At 34.3% G+C, this 15149-nt stretch overlaps 1 protein-coding gene across 7 annotated transcripts in view; it reads left to right on the top strand.

Moving 5' to 3' along the window:
- Nucleotides 1-15149, top strand: part of LOC143257525 (protein slit-like) — a 305134-nt gene that overhangs the window by 153632 nt on the left and 136353 nt on the right. For all 7 annotated transcript variants that reach the window (XM_076516317.1, XM_076516315.1, XM_076516313.1 and 4 more), the window contains 4 exons: nt 4758-4829; nt 5940-6011; nt 7212-7375; nt 7841-7979. In XM_076516317.1, the coding sequence (XP_076372432.1) occupies nt 4758-4829; nt 5940-6011; nt 7212-7375; nt 7841-7979 (447 nt within the window). The remainder of the gene's footprint in view (nt 1-4757; nt 4830-5939; nt 6012-7211; nt 7376-7840; nt 7980-15149) is intronic.

Genomic DNA, 15149 nt, shown 5'->3' with positions numbered 1-15149 from the left:
TGTTTTCATACAGATTGTAAATACTATAAAATCTAGCTTATTCAGACTGGTTCAGGCGGGTCACCGGTAAATCTGAGGACTTATCACAATAAAGACTGAATTTCGATACCCGTGGTGAGCAGAACACAGGTCGCCCCGCCCATCTTGTAGCTTTATACTTACAAACAAACAATAGTTATCTTGCCTGGAGTGCCGAGATGCTAGCGGTTTCTAATGTATTGCTTCACAACATTAATGAAAGAGACTGAGTTAATTTAGTTTAATTGCCTTGCTATCATGAAATTTTATTTTTCCACTCTAGTTTTATGAGGAACTGTTTTCTTGAAGAAATAATTTTCTACGCTATATAAGGATAAAATAATGTTAAGCCTATATGTGATATGTTAGGGTTTGAATAATGTTTAATGGTTATAGAAATAGAACGTTATTTTGAAAGTCTATATTCTTTAGCTATTCCATTATTTTGTACGATAAACTTTAGTTCTGTCTAAACTAAAGCAGAAAAAACTTATACGCAAATTACAGTGTTAATGTATTTCTTTGTCGAATGTAGATCATATTTAATAAAAGCGTTATTAATGTTAGGCTTAAGACTCGTGGACATATAGATTTGCAGAATAATCTTGCAATAAATATACTAACTTGACAGTAATCGTTTTATGGGGCTGCTAGTGATAACATATTTTTCAATAATTTGTAAAATTATCAAGTTGAAATATAACAAACTAGATTAGTTTAAATTAACTAAGATGAAAATTTGTTTAATAGAAATCGTTGCTAATTGTCTCTAAACACGTAAGAAACTCTGTGTAACATAGTTTAATATAAGTTAACGCTGTAAGAAACGCTTTCGAATTTATTGTTTAATAGAAATGACTGCTAAAATTTCCATATGCACGTGAAAAACTCTATGAAATGTATCGGTGTAAATTAGTGCTAATTGTCTCCAGACATGCACAATATATCGAATAGAAATGAATGTTAAGCGTTGTTGAACATGTGAGAAACGCTTCTATAGTGTTGCTAGAAATGTAAAAATCATTCAGTAATATAGTGTTCACTAAATATTACTGCTAATCGTTCCTAAACATGTAAAAAACGCTAATATAATATATTGTGTAATAAATATTACTGCTAATTGTTCGTGGATATGTAAAAACTTTCAGTAATATAGTTTTCAATAAATATTACTGCTAATCGTTCCTAAACATGTAAAAACGAATAATAATTTAGTGTTTAATAAATATTACTGCTAATCGTTCCTAAACATGTAAAAACGAATAATAATTTAGTGTTTAATAAATATTACTGCTAATCGTTCCTAAACATGTAAAAACGTTTAATAATATACTGTTTAATAAATATTACTGCTAATTATTCCTAAACATGTAAAAAAAAACGTTTAATAATATAGTGTTTAATAAATGTTACTGCTACTCGTTCCTAGACATATAAAAAGGCTAATATGATATATTGTGTAATAAATATTACTGCTAATTGTTCATAAACATGTAAAAAACGTTGAATGTTATAGTGTTTAATAAATATTACTGCCAGTTGATCCTAGATTTTTAAAAAACACTGTATAATATATTTTAGTAGTTGTTTTCTTCGCTACACATGGGCTATCTACACTTTGCTCACCTAAGGGACTCGAATTACGAATTTTATGTCGTTAGTCCGTAAACTAACTGAATAGAAGAGAGTGCTAATTGTTACTAGACATGTAAAAAACATTATAAAATAAACATGCTAAGTTAACACGTTCGAAGGAACATACTTTTTGCTAAAGTTGTCAGCATACGTAAGGCCACATCGAATATTGGAGGACTGAAGCAGATGCTATAGCTAGGAGAGTTCTCACCGATATTAGCTTGTCGTATCTCTAACAGATCCTACTTGGTGGTAGAAGATGTATTGACTGTATAGCGGGAGATTCCTCTTGGCAGCAAAAGGATTAACTGTAAATCCAAAACCAAGCCCTTCAAGATAGGCTAGGTCCCTCGTGAATTTTGTTTGCTAACTGCTCATAAAAAAAACAAAACAAAAAAGAGATCAAGTTGTAGGAAGTAAGCAAGAATTTATGAGGAAATCGTTTTCTTTAAATGCTTTGTTTTGTTTCAATTGTGAACATCGATTCTATTAAGTACTGAACACATGAACTGACTCTGTTATTCGTAGATCATAACGTTTGACCTTTATTCGCTTATGTAAATAGTATACCTAGAATAACGACTGTTTCGTTACAAGTTTTTGATGGACAAACAAAACTTCAAGTTATGTTCTCATCCACGTTAGAGGGATGAACCCCCTAGTGGCACAGCGATATGTCTGCGGGCTTGCAACCTTGAAACCACGGATGGTGGGCAGAACACAAATAGTCCATTGTGTATCTTTGTGATTAACTTAAACAGTAAGTAAATGGATGATAATAAATAGCTATATTAGAAAACAAAGCGTTATGGAGTGATGTAAGAAAGTTAGAGGTAGCCAAAAGCCAAAACACCATGCAAGTCAACATATGTACAACAGTAATACATTAAGACACATCTTACAAGTAAGACTGCCTTACTGGAGTACGTGGGGATATTCCAGACTATCCTAACGATTATACGTTATTAAAATATAATGTATAACCTGGTCAGAAACACCTTGCTTATATCACGACTCTAACCGTGTGTAAACATGAAACTAGAAGCCTCGTGATAACACAGGGTTACTGGCAACGTTCATTTACTTCAGTAGTTTTTATTATTTGTTTGTTTTGTGTTAAGCGCAAAGTTAAACAAGGGCTATTTGTGCTCTGCCCACCACGGGTATTGAAACCCAGTTTCTAGTGATATAAGTTTGTAGACATATCACTGTACCACTGGGGGTCCAGCTGTTAATTACTTGCTATCATAGTGAAAGCCGTGTTAGATATACGTTTAGGAATAATGTTCTCAAACAAGAAAAAAAAAAAAAAAATTGTTCCGTGTCACAAATTATTCACTCATTGTAGAAACTCCTAAGTATCAAAAATAAAAAAAAGAACATTCAAATACATTAAGTTTATCTGGTAATCTCAACTGTAGATGCCAAATTTATTCCACTGGAATTAATAAATAATAATGAGACTTAGCGTGTGTGTGACGTAACTCCTCCTTTAGCCACACCGACTTCCAAGTGGTACCTAAAGAACCGTCTCGATCCTGGTGTTTACACGAAAGGAAAATGTTTCACACAGCCCTCAGATATTTCGCAAAAATACCTTTACGATGATTTCATCACAAAATAGACATCAGTTTTGGTATTGATTTACAATAGAGTGTGTAAATAAGTACACTTACTAATTACCTTTAAAGAAATTAAATTTTCATCATAGATGCAATGATAATTAAACCGAAAAAGTACAAAACAATTATCCATGCATGAAATTTGTATTACATCAGCCATGTAAATAAAGACCATAGGCCCACTGGTTCGTGAGAAGAGGCAGAGGGAAGCTTCGTGGATGTATTTTAACACATCTTAATATCGTTTAGGCTACCATACACTAAATATTTACGTTACATCATGTGTATTTTAGAAACTGCTCCATTTGAAGTCAACACAATAAATAAATACCAGTATCTTCGGGAAGGGTGTACCCCCTAATCCCCATAGGATTACCATGCGCAGGTGTTGTACCCTACTGCCAGGGTAACTTGGTGAGAAGAATAAAAAGTCTGAAATTGGTTTATCTACCTTGATTAATTATATTACGTAAATAAAATAAAATTGGATAAGAAGTAAATCACAACGTTAATATAGATACACAGTTAAAGACGTTTGTAATTAAGGCCAGTATCTGGGCTCCTCGTAAGTTTATGTTGCAACGTCTTCATGAGAAATTGTTACCGTGGGTCCACTTTCTTCATAGACTCCTAATTTTTCTTTCTAGACGCTTATTATAAGGTTAAAATATTAAATAGCGCACAGTGTTGTAACGTCGGAATATGTAGGACGAAATATTTTTGGAAACCATAAATTGGCCGCAGTTGAACATGTTTTTAACTATGTACCCATTTTAACTTGGGTGCTGTTCATCATGTTAATATTATACACAAGTTCCAAGAAGTAATACTTAAGTGTATTTCATTTTACTGTAATGTTTTTGTTTTGTTTATATAGTATAGAATACTACTGATAAAACATGAACAGACATTACACAATAAGTTCGATTTTTTGAAAAAAAGAAGCCGTCCAATTAGTCCTTTTGTATTAAAGCAGAAATATTTTATATTAATTATATATATATATAAAGAATTCTGTTGCGCATGCTTAAACAGCTTTAGAAGGATACAATCATTAACTTAATCTAAAAAAGTAAAGAACTTTTTATTCAGTTTTAATTTACGACAAAGAAAAATTCGATTAAAAAACAATCAATCGTGTTCTAATTGACTAGATATCTTATTCTAAAGCAATTTTTCTTTAAAATAAAACGTTAGAATTAGGTTTAAGCGTAATAATAACTTTGCTCCCGTGACAAATTAAAAACGAAAAATGAACAACAAAAAAAGACTACCTCGTTTGAACCGATCCAAAGCAATCCACTTGCTTGAATTCCAAGAAAGTCCTAGTAAGCTGTTGTTGAGACAGAAGTGATTAGGGCCTATGAAGACAGATGTTCTTTTAAGTCCATGGTATAGTCTCGTGTTTGAAGTAATGATTTGTAGTTTGTGCGTTAAGGCTAACACCTAAATTCCTTATTAAGTTCTTTTCTATTCCTGCAGGCAGTTTGACAACAACGAGATTGCTTGCATTGACGACTCAGCTCTCCGAGGACTCCATCACTTGGAGATTCTGTAAGTAAAGATTTGCTAAGCCTAACCGCTTTCATTTTTCTAAATCTCTTTCTTCTCTCCTCCAGGTAAAATAATGAAACAATTCCATTAATTTCTCTGTTGAGGAGACATTACAAACAGTCTAAGTATTTCGTATTTTATTTTATACAGTTTAAAAGGATAACATTAATTTCGCTGGCTGTTTGACAGTACACGCAGCTAAGTGTTCCACAATTTGTTTTAAACAAGTGTGCACGATTTTAAACACCTTATTTCTTTAAAATAAGTATCGTGAATAAGAGTTGAGTTGTAGCTCTCAGTTAGTAAGAAATTACACATTTTCCACGATAATTTAACCGTCAATTATTAAGAAAGTACACTTTTTCACAAAAACGTAACCGTCAATTTTTAAGAAAGTTTACTTTTCACAATAACTTAACCGTCAATTTTTAAGAAAGTTTACTTTTTCACAGTAATTTAACCGTCAGTTTTTAGGAAAGTTTACTTTTTCACAATAATTTAACTGTCAATGTTCAGGAAAGTACACTTTTTCACAATAATTTAACCGTCAATTTTCAAGAAAGTACACTTTTTCACAATAACTTAACCGTCAATTTTTAAGAAAGTACACTTTTTCACAATAACTTAACCGTTAATTTTTAAGAAAGTTTACTTTTTCACAGTAATTTAACCGTCAGTTTTAAGAAAGTTTACTTTTTCACAGTAATTTAACCGTCAGTTTTTAGGAAAGTTTACTTTTTCACAATAATTTAACCGTCAATTTTCAAGAAAGTACACTTCTTTCACAATAATTTTAAACTGGTGGAATGATGAAGATGTTATACTAGGAAGAAAAGCACGAAGTTCGATTTTTTGTCGTGTAAACAGTAGCTTTTCCTTCATTTCGAAGTTTCAGATTTTAAATAAAGTTTGGCTACAAATGTTAATCGTTTTAATCTGAGGCAATATTTTTGAATAGGGTTGTCTCAAAGTAGAAATACTCTAAACATCTTTATATGTAAATAAAAGTTATTTTATATTTCTCGTTTTTCTATTTAATATTGGTATTTAGATTCGTCTGTATCATGAGAGCTATGAAGAAATTTAATAATAATAATCTATATTTTTCAGCACGTTGAACAAGAACAACCTGACGACTTTAGGAAAGAATCTTTTTGAAAATATGAAGAAACTAAGAATCATGTAAGTTACACTTAAGCTTATTTTATAATTGTTTCTAAATCGATGCACTTTTAAAGGGGTGTTTTTTGTTTGTTTTGAATTTCGCGTAGATACACAAGGGCTATCCGCGCTAGTCGTCCCTAATTTAGCAGTGTAACACTAGAGGAAAGGCATCTAGTCATCACCACATACCGCCAACTCTTGGGCTACTCTTTTACTAACGAATAGTGGAATTGACCGTAACATTATAACACTCCCATGGCTGAAAAGGCGAGCATGTTTGGTGCGACGGGGATTTGAACCCACGACCCTCAGAATGAGTCGAACGTCTTAACCTACCTGGCCATGCTGGGCCGTTAAAGAAGTGATGTCTGTTCTTTAAAATTCTACAGCCACACATAAGCGTCTGGGGTGAGGGTGGGGTGGACAAAGTAGTATAAAATTATGAATTGAATAAAAAAATACGTATACATATTCTCGATGCCTATGTAGCCAGATGAGAGTCAAAAAGGGCTTAAAGAAAGATGTTTGGTAACTTTAAGATTTGAGTGATTGTTCTGTCATTGTTGGATGGTCCAATAAAAAATTAGGAACTTAAGGGACTCTTTACTACTCTTTTAAAAATCTTCTCGTGGGTGTCATTATGAATGCGTAAATGATTCTTCATAGGACCATTAACAACTATTTTAAAGAACCTTCTTACGGGTGTTGTCATGAATCCATTAACTATTCTTCAAAGTACCCTTAATAACTCTTTAAAACGAACAAAGATTCTCAGTAATTACATTTTTGAAACTCATCTGGGTGTGAGGATGGTTCATGTTTCCAATCAGCTCCTCCTTCTTTTCTAACCGTAGTCACGAATAACAGAAATGTGAAAGATCAAAACCTAAAATATCACCCAATGTATATATGGTATTTTCAGTACCTTTCTCAAGTCACACGAACTTTCCATCATATGTTTTATCAGCTTTCCAATATTCAGTGGCTCAAATTGTTCCTCAAGTCGAAATATTTTTATTAGAAAAACATACCAAACATCAGGAATGCTTCCTAAGAAACGACGACCATCTTTTCTCTCTCCATGAATCACAAGCCATTTTATGAAGAGTAAGCGAATGTACAATGGTTCGATTAGAATAATTCATTGTCATAATTTTTCTTATGTCTTTTGGAATCATTTCTCGTGTAGAGGTTATAACCAGTTTGTGGTTTCTCTAGGAGGATATCGGACAATCCCTTCACCTGCGACTGTCACCTCTCCTGGCTAGCCAGGTGGTTGAGAAGTAATCCTCGCTTAGGGCTCTTTTCGCGTTGTGCTCTGCCTTTCTACCTCAAGAATAAAGATATCGCAGCTTTAGACGAATCTTACCTCAGGTGTAACGGTAAGTCAGTCGCATGTATTGTCAGCAAACTTTGGAAAATAATAAATTAGGTGAAACATCCCTGTTTATATATGTTACGTCACGTGTTATGGTAAGTCAGTCGAGTACATTGTCAATATTTGTTTGCTAATATACGAGACGAAACATCGATACATAAATCTTACTTCAGCTATAAGTCGAGTACGTTGCAATGTTTTCATTAATATACTATACACCATACCGATACATATATATATATCTTATCTTCATTTTGAATGTTAGTTGTATATAATGTCAGTTAACTGATGTGAATGACACAGTTGTGAAAGTAGATTACAAGTGTTATCAGAAGCATGAGTTACTAGCGGAAACAGCACCTAAATGCAACTGTGAGGTGTCTTTCTTTGTCGTAACTTATTGTTTTATTTATTTCTGTGTCTGGCGAATTTTCAATTAATTCCTGAATCTTATTATTTATTCTATCAGGTGTGGAGGAAAACCTTAGTGGTTGCCAAATAGAACTAATGTGTCCTCACCCGTGCACTTGTTTTGATGGTGTTGTCGATTGTCGAGACAAACAATTGAAGATAATCCCTGACCGGATACCGGACTCAGCAACAGAGCTGTAAGTGATAAGAACAGTTGTTTTGGTATTCTTTCCTTGGGTTGTCCAATCAAGTGTGAAATAAACAGAGTGAAAATAATCGCCAACCTATACCGTTTTAGTAAATATTAAAAGTACTCAATAAAACTGATAGCAAAGATATTTTCTTTTATCTTAATCCTCGATAATTTTTAAAGAGAAATTTTATTTTATAAACACGAACATTTCATCTTATATTCGAGACCTTACTACTGTTTAATCACTTTTCTTGTTAGTTTCCACTTAGAAGGCAGAGTGAAAAGCTACTTATGATTTATTTGAAAACGATGTCTTCTTTCAATCTTTATTTTAAAAAATTAAATTCATTTTTCAGGGTATTCGTTTGTTTGTTTTGAAATTAAGTACAAAAACTGCACAATGGGGGCTACCTGTGCTCTGCCCACCACGGGTATTGAAATCACTGGAAGACATTTTAAGAATAAAAAACTACACAATGAGTTATCTGCATTGTGTCCATAACAGGTATCAAATCCAGAATTTTAACAGTGTCTCTGAATTGTCTTGAGGTTAAAAGAAGGACACCTAAGGGTTTGTCTTTAAGAAGGATATGAAAATGAGAAAAGAGCTTGAGACTTATCTGGAAAAGAACTTTCTTTTATTAAAGTACTCTGAGTAAAATATTCGTTTGATAAATTTCTTTGTTTTCGAATCCGTTATGAGAAGGAAACAGTCCTTTCATTTCCACTCACTTTATTCTCCGTGTGAGAAGATAGTCTCAAAAAATCGATTTTTTTTTAAATCTGTGGTTTCAGGTCCCTAGGAGTGACCCACCTCGTTTTTCTTGCTTAATGAAGCCAGTAAGTAGTCCGGGGAAACTGGTCCTCATCGAGGTATTTCTGCATGCATGACGCTTCACGAGCTTTCTGACATCATTCTGACACATCATTTTTCTTGTACGAAAGTAATTTCGTGACTTTTGTCATCTATGTATTTTACGTCTCAATCTTTTCGCTTTTGGTATTGTTTTTTTTTTTTTCCAGTACATTTGGCTGCTTCGAGCTCTGAACCTTTTTGCTTTAATATCCTTAGAGAGTAATCAAAATCAGGGGTTCGATTGTTGTAAAACAAATAAACAAGGCTTAGATACAGTTTGCCCCTCCCCCTCCTACCCATTGGCACAGCAACAAGTCTGCGGACTTGTAGTACTAAAGACTGAGTTTCGATACCCATGATGCGCATAGCACATTTTATCGCTTTACAAACAAGACATAGTTTCATTCTGTTCATTAAAACACCTTTTTATCAGGAAAATGATTTTTAGTTAAGAGTTCTCAAGATATATTTCGTGCATTTTTACTTTGATACAAGCGAATCATAATTACTTGCACATTTAATTAAAAGAAATGTTAAGAAAACAATGCAGTTAAACGTAACTTTAATATCCTGTGTTAGGCCTACACCGCTCCAGTAAATGGCTTAACATTGCATAAAAATATATCATTTCTGATATGCCATTGTCTGCTATAGATCCAACACAGCTAATGAGTTTTTGTATATAGTATAAGGCCTACTGACTAAAGATTTGTGACTTGTAAGAGTTACCTAGTTTTAGATACATTCGCGCATAAGAGAATTTTAGTTTTAGACACATCTGGCCATAAGAGAGACCTAGTTGTAGACACATCCTCCCATAAGAAGGACCTAGTTTTAGACACATCTGCCAATACGTTTGTTTGTTTTTAGAATTAAGCACAAAGCTACACAATGGATTATCTGTGCTCTGCCCACCACGGGTATCGAAACCTGGTTCCTAGCTGTTTCAGTCCGCGAACATATAGATGTACCACTGGAGATCCTGCTCGTAAGAGAAACCTAGTTTTAGATGCATCTAGTGCGAAAACCGTAAAAACATAAATAAATTACGAAGAATATAAAGAGAAATCAGTGTATTCAAATGGAGTGTAGTTTTGTTTCAAAATGGAGTGTATGTTTGTTTCAAATGGAGTGTAGTTTTGTTTCAAAATGGAGTGTAGTTTTGTTTTAAATGGAGTGTATGTTTGTCTCAAATGGAGTGTAGTTTTGTTTCAAAATGGAGTGTAGTTTTGTTTCAAAATGGAGTGTAGTTTTGTTTCAAAATGGAGTGTAGTTTTGTTTCAAAACGTTGACATTTCCAATCATTTTCTTGCCCATGTTTAACATTCTAACTCTTTTGTTGTAGAATGTTACTGAGTTGTTGTACACAGAAGTCAAAATAATGTCTTATTACAGAAAGTATAAAAATATCACAATAGTAATGGAGATTTTTTTTAAATTTAATATATTGTAAGTAGGAAGTTGAAGCAGCGTTCTTAAAGGTACAGTACCGGTTTTGAAACTGTATGTTACGAAACTTAAGATTTTAGTTTATGGATTGCTAGTGGGTGTTTTTGACGTTGTAGCTCGCGAATCCGTGATTGTTTTCGTCTTAATCCTCGCTCGAAGTCATGGATTATCGACAGAAATTTCTATCTGAAGAACAGAATGCTGTTATTGACAGGAATTTCTCGCTGATGGTTCCAAGGAAATAGTGAGAAAAAACGTGTTTGGGATGAAACGATTTTCATTGTTTTTTTACACGTTATTATTCTTTAATACAGATATCTAACTTTAAAGTCCAACATTTTCATGTTCTGAAATATCAGACATTTTAGGTTACTCAATGGAGACCACCTACAGCGAAACAAAAAAACCTCTTCTTGTCTTCTAACCTTTTGTGTTTCGGATTTCATTGATTGACGATCTATGGTCTAAGAATTTTTATGACGTACTAAAATAAAATTAAACGTTTTATAGACTATTCTTGAAGGCAGCTTTACTACTAATACGCCTATCTACACGTTAAAGCACTGCTTTTATTGATTGTATAGGCTACCTCTAATTCTAGCTTTGTTGTTGTTTAAATCCACCTAGCAGCAAACAGTTGAATCACTCTGTATATGAGCCGTTGACAGGATTTTGTGTTTTAAGATATTATGTGCCGAGAATGACTTTATACATGTATATATTAGTATTTTCTTAAACAAAATATTTGTCATGTTTCGAAAACTGAACATATAGAACCGTGTTTTCATAACACTGGCCTCTAGCTGATCGTTCACAAACAATTTCTGTTAAGTGTTTCCTTATTGGCCTAACGTGGCCTGACAGTTAGGGCACTTGACTCGCAAAATTCGGTTCGCTACTCGAATCCCTTACTTGAACATGCTCGTCCTTTCAACCTTGGGACACTATAATTGGTCGTTGAGAAAGTGTAGCTCAAGAGTAAGCAGTGGGTGCTGTTAAATAGATGTCTTTCCTCTAATAAGTAATAAATAAACTTAGTATTTTGAAAAGTGTTTAATTTCGAAGTCTAAAGTCAAGAGAGGAACATTTCAATCTACGCTTTGATCAACATGGGTTTTTGCCTATCATCTAGTCTATAATTCTAAATTAGGGACAGCTAGTGCGGTTAGCTCGGTACAAAAATCAAAACAAACAGTTTCTCTGTGAGTGCTGCCCCCTGTAGAACAACATTCAGAGGTTTTTAATAAAACTCTCAGCCGTCTTTTTTTGTCGTCATTAATTGTTTTAAGTCTTCAACAGGTGAACTTAAAAACTCACCATTTATAGCAATTTAACACATTTTTACGAAAGTCTCCTTCCATATGGCCAAACCCTAGATGTATATAATCCAGTAAATTGCCTCGTGTACTGCTTACTGATCAAAATGAAATAAACCATAATGGGGGAAAGAAAAAGATACTCTTGAAAGTAAATAACATGAAGAAAATAGAAAAGATATACTATACTGATGTCATAATCCAGCTTCCGTATGATTGCTATACTGATGTCATAATTCAGCTTCCGTATGATTGAAGTGTAGCTTTCCAGCCTCCATAATAGAACAGTGCTGTAGGAACCCCCCTTTCTCTTCAACCACTTCGTATTTGTACGCTACATTTACTTGTCAATGACGTTTAGGGCTAAACGAACAATGAGCTCCCAAACGTAAAGAAATAAGATTTTTCATGGACTGCATGTTCAATTTTCACTGTTACTTTTCATAACAACATAGAATATTATGGATACGAAAACTAGCTTATGTTTTGAGAAAAGATTGCATATCTGCCGACTTCAGTCCATAATTTGTTTAGGTGCGCTTTGTGATATGACCCCCAAACGGGAGTCTCAAAATCGAATTGTTGTCTAAAAGAAATTCTCAATGCCCAACTAATAGTCGCTATCTAAAACAAAGTCTCAAACTTAATTACTAGTCACTGTCTAAAATGACTCAAACTTAATTAATAACCACTACATAAAACATCTCAAGGCAACTAATAGTCATTATCTAAAAAAAAATCTAAAAACCTAGCAGATAGTCACTATTTTTTAAAAAATGCGTCTCAAAACACAGTAAATAGTCACTAGCTAAAAACGAACTATTGATTTCCCAATTTTCCAGTTTCAACCATTTTCTATATTTGATACATGTGCAGCATGATTTTTCTTTTTTTTATTATTTGAAAAGACGCGGCCGTAATATAGAGTTAGGTTAGGTACCAATGAGTTTGTTCCGATGAAAAATGTAATTCACCATTTGAAGTTTAGCTTCTTAGCTATTTTAGTATAATCAGAAACACGTGTTTTATATTTAAATGTGAAATTCCTTGATATATATAAATAACAACTCAGTAAAACTGTAAGTCTGTAACACAGACTTTTAAAGAATTAATCAAAGTGAAAGATGTATATAAAAAAGATGGATATCGTGTTTAGAAAACTGTGAACACGTCTTGCCAAGGTTGGATAGGTTATTACAAAGATCAGAACCTCAGATATTATCATCATGGTCTATCACCACTTCAATATCTTGTTCTCCCACGCCTCAGCCTTGACGGGAACCAAGCATCATCTCCCGATGAAATCAGCCGGATAAACGGAACTTGCACGTGAAAGCTGCCTTATTAAGGTCTTAAACTGACACTCCACCCCGGGTTTACTTGTGTAATCGACGGTTTATTTTAACAGAAACCCCAACACAAGATAAACAGTCCTAACTGGATTCGATATTAAAAATAAAACACCTTCCGTGTCCTGTCATTGAACTCCACTAAGCGGTCACCTAGAATGAGAATTCGTATTTTGTTTACATTAATATCGATTACAGTAAGCACACATAATACTTCCATAGCACACTTCTCTACCGACTAGATACAGAGTAATACAGAAACTATTACTTCAGCCTGGACATCGGTAGTACATGTTTACACCGACCAGATACAGAGCAATACAGAAACTATTACATCAGCCTGGACATCGGCAGTACATGTTTACACCGACTAGATACAGAGTAATACAGAAACTATTACTTCAGCGTGGATGGACATCGGTAGTACATGTTTACACCGACTAGATACAGAGTAATACAGAAACTATTACTTCAGCCTGGATGGACATCGGCAGTACATGTTTACACCGACTAGATACAGAGTAATACAGAAACTATTACTTCAGCCTGGATGGACATCGGTAGTACATGTTTACACCGACTATATACAGAGTAATACAGAAACTATTACTTCAGCCTGGACATCGGTAGTACATGTTTACACCGACTAGATACAGAGTAATACAGAAACTATTACTTCAGCCTGGACATCGGTAGTATATGTTTACACCGACTAGATACAGAGTAATACAGAAACTATTTTTTTCAGCCTGGACATCGGTAGTACATGTTTACACCGACTAGATACAGAGTAATACAGAAACTATTTTTTTCAGCCTGGACATCGGTAGTACATGTTTACACCGACTAGATACAGAGTAATACAGAAACTATTACTTCAGCCTGGACATCGGTAGTACATGTTTACACCGACTAGATACAGAGTAATACAGAAACTATTACTTCAGCCTGGACATCGGTAGTGCATGTTTACACCGACTAGATACAGAGTAATACTAAAACTATTACTTCAGCCTGGATGGACATCGGTACTACATGTTTACACCGACTATATACAGAGTAATACAGAAACTATTTCTTCAGCCTGGACATCGGTAGTGCATGTTTACACCGACTAGATACAGAGTAATACAGAAACTAATTCTTCAGCCTGGGTGGACATCGGAAGTACATGTTTACACCGACTAGATACAGAGTAATACAGAAATTGTTACTTCAGCCTGGACATCGGTAGTGCATGTTTACACCGACTAGATACAGAGTAATACAGAAACTATTACTTCAGCCTGGACATCGTTAGTACATCTTTACACCAACTAGATACAGAGTAATACAGAAACTATTTTTTTCAGACTCAACATCAGTAGTGTATGTTTACACCAACTAGATACAGAGTAATACAGAAACTATTACTTCAGCGTGGATGGACATCGGTAGTACATGTTTACACCGACTAGATACAGAGTAATACAGAAACTGTTACTTCAGCCTGGACATCGGTAGTGCATGTTTACACCGACTAGATACAGAGTAATTTAGAAACTATTACTTCAGCCTGGATGGACATAGGTAGTGCATGTTTACACCGACTAGATACAGAGTAATACAGAAACTATTACTTCAGCCTGGACATCGGTAGTGCATGTTTACACCGACTAGATACAAAGTATTACCGAAACTATTTTTTTCAGCCTGGACATCGGTAGTACATGTTTACACCGACTAGATACAGAGTAATACAGAAACTATTACTTGAGCCTGGACATCGGTAGTACATGTTTACACCGATAGATACATACAGAAATTATTACTTCAGCCTGATGGACATCGGCAGTGCATGTTTACACCGACTAGATACAGAGTAATACAGAAATTATTACTTCAGCCTGGATGGACATCGGCAGTGCATGTTTACACCGACTACATACAGAGTAATACAGAAACTATTACTTCAGCCTGGATGGACATCGGCAGTACATGTTTACACCGACTAGATACAGAGTAATACAGAAACTATTACTTCAGCCTGAATGGACATCGGTAGTACATGTTTATACTGACTAGATACAGAGTAATACAGAAACTATTATTTCAGCCTGGATGGACAACTGCAGTACATGTTTACACCGACTAGATCCAGAGTAATACAGAAACTATTACTTCAGTTTGGATGGACATCGGTACTACATGTTTACCCCGACTAT

This window comes from Tachypleus tridentatus, chromosome 7, assembly GCF_004210375.1.
Source record: "Tachypleus tridentatus isolate NWPU-2018 chromosome 7, ASM421037v1, whole genome shotgun sequence".
Taxonomy (NCBI): domain Eukaryota; kingdom Metazoa; phylum Arthropoda; class Merostomata; order Xiphosura; family Limulidae; genus Tachypleus; species Tachypleus tridentatus.
Note: the sequence above shows the minus strand (reverse complement) of the source record. Positions and strands in the feature narration are given on the sequence as shown.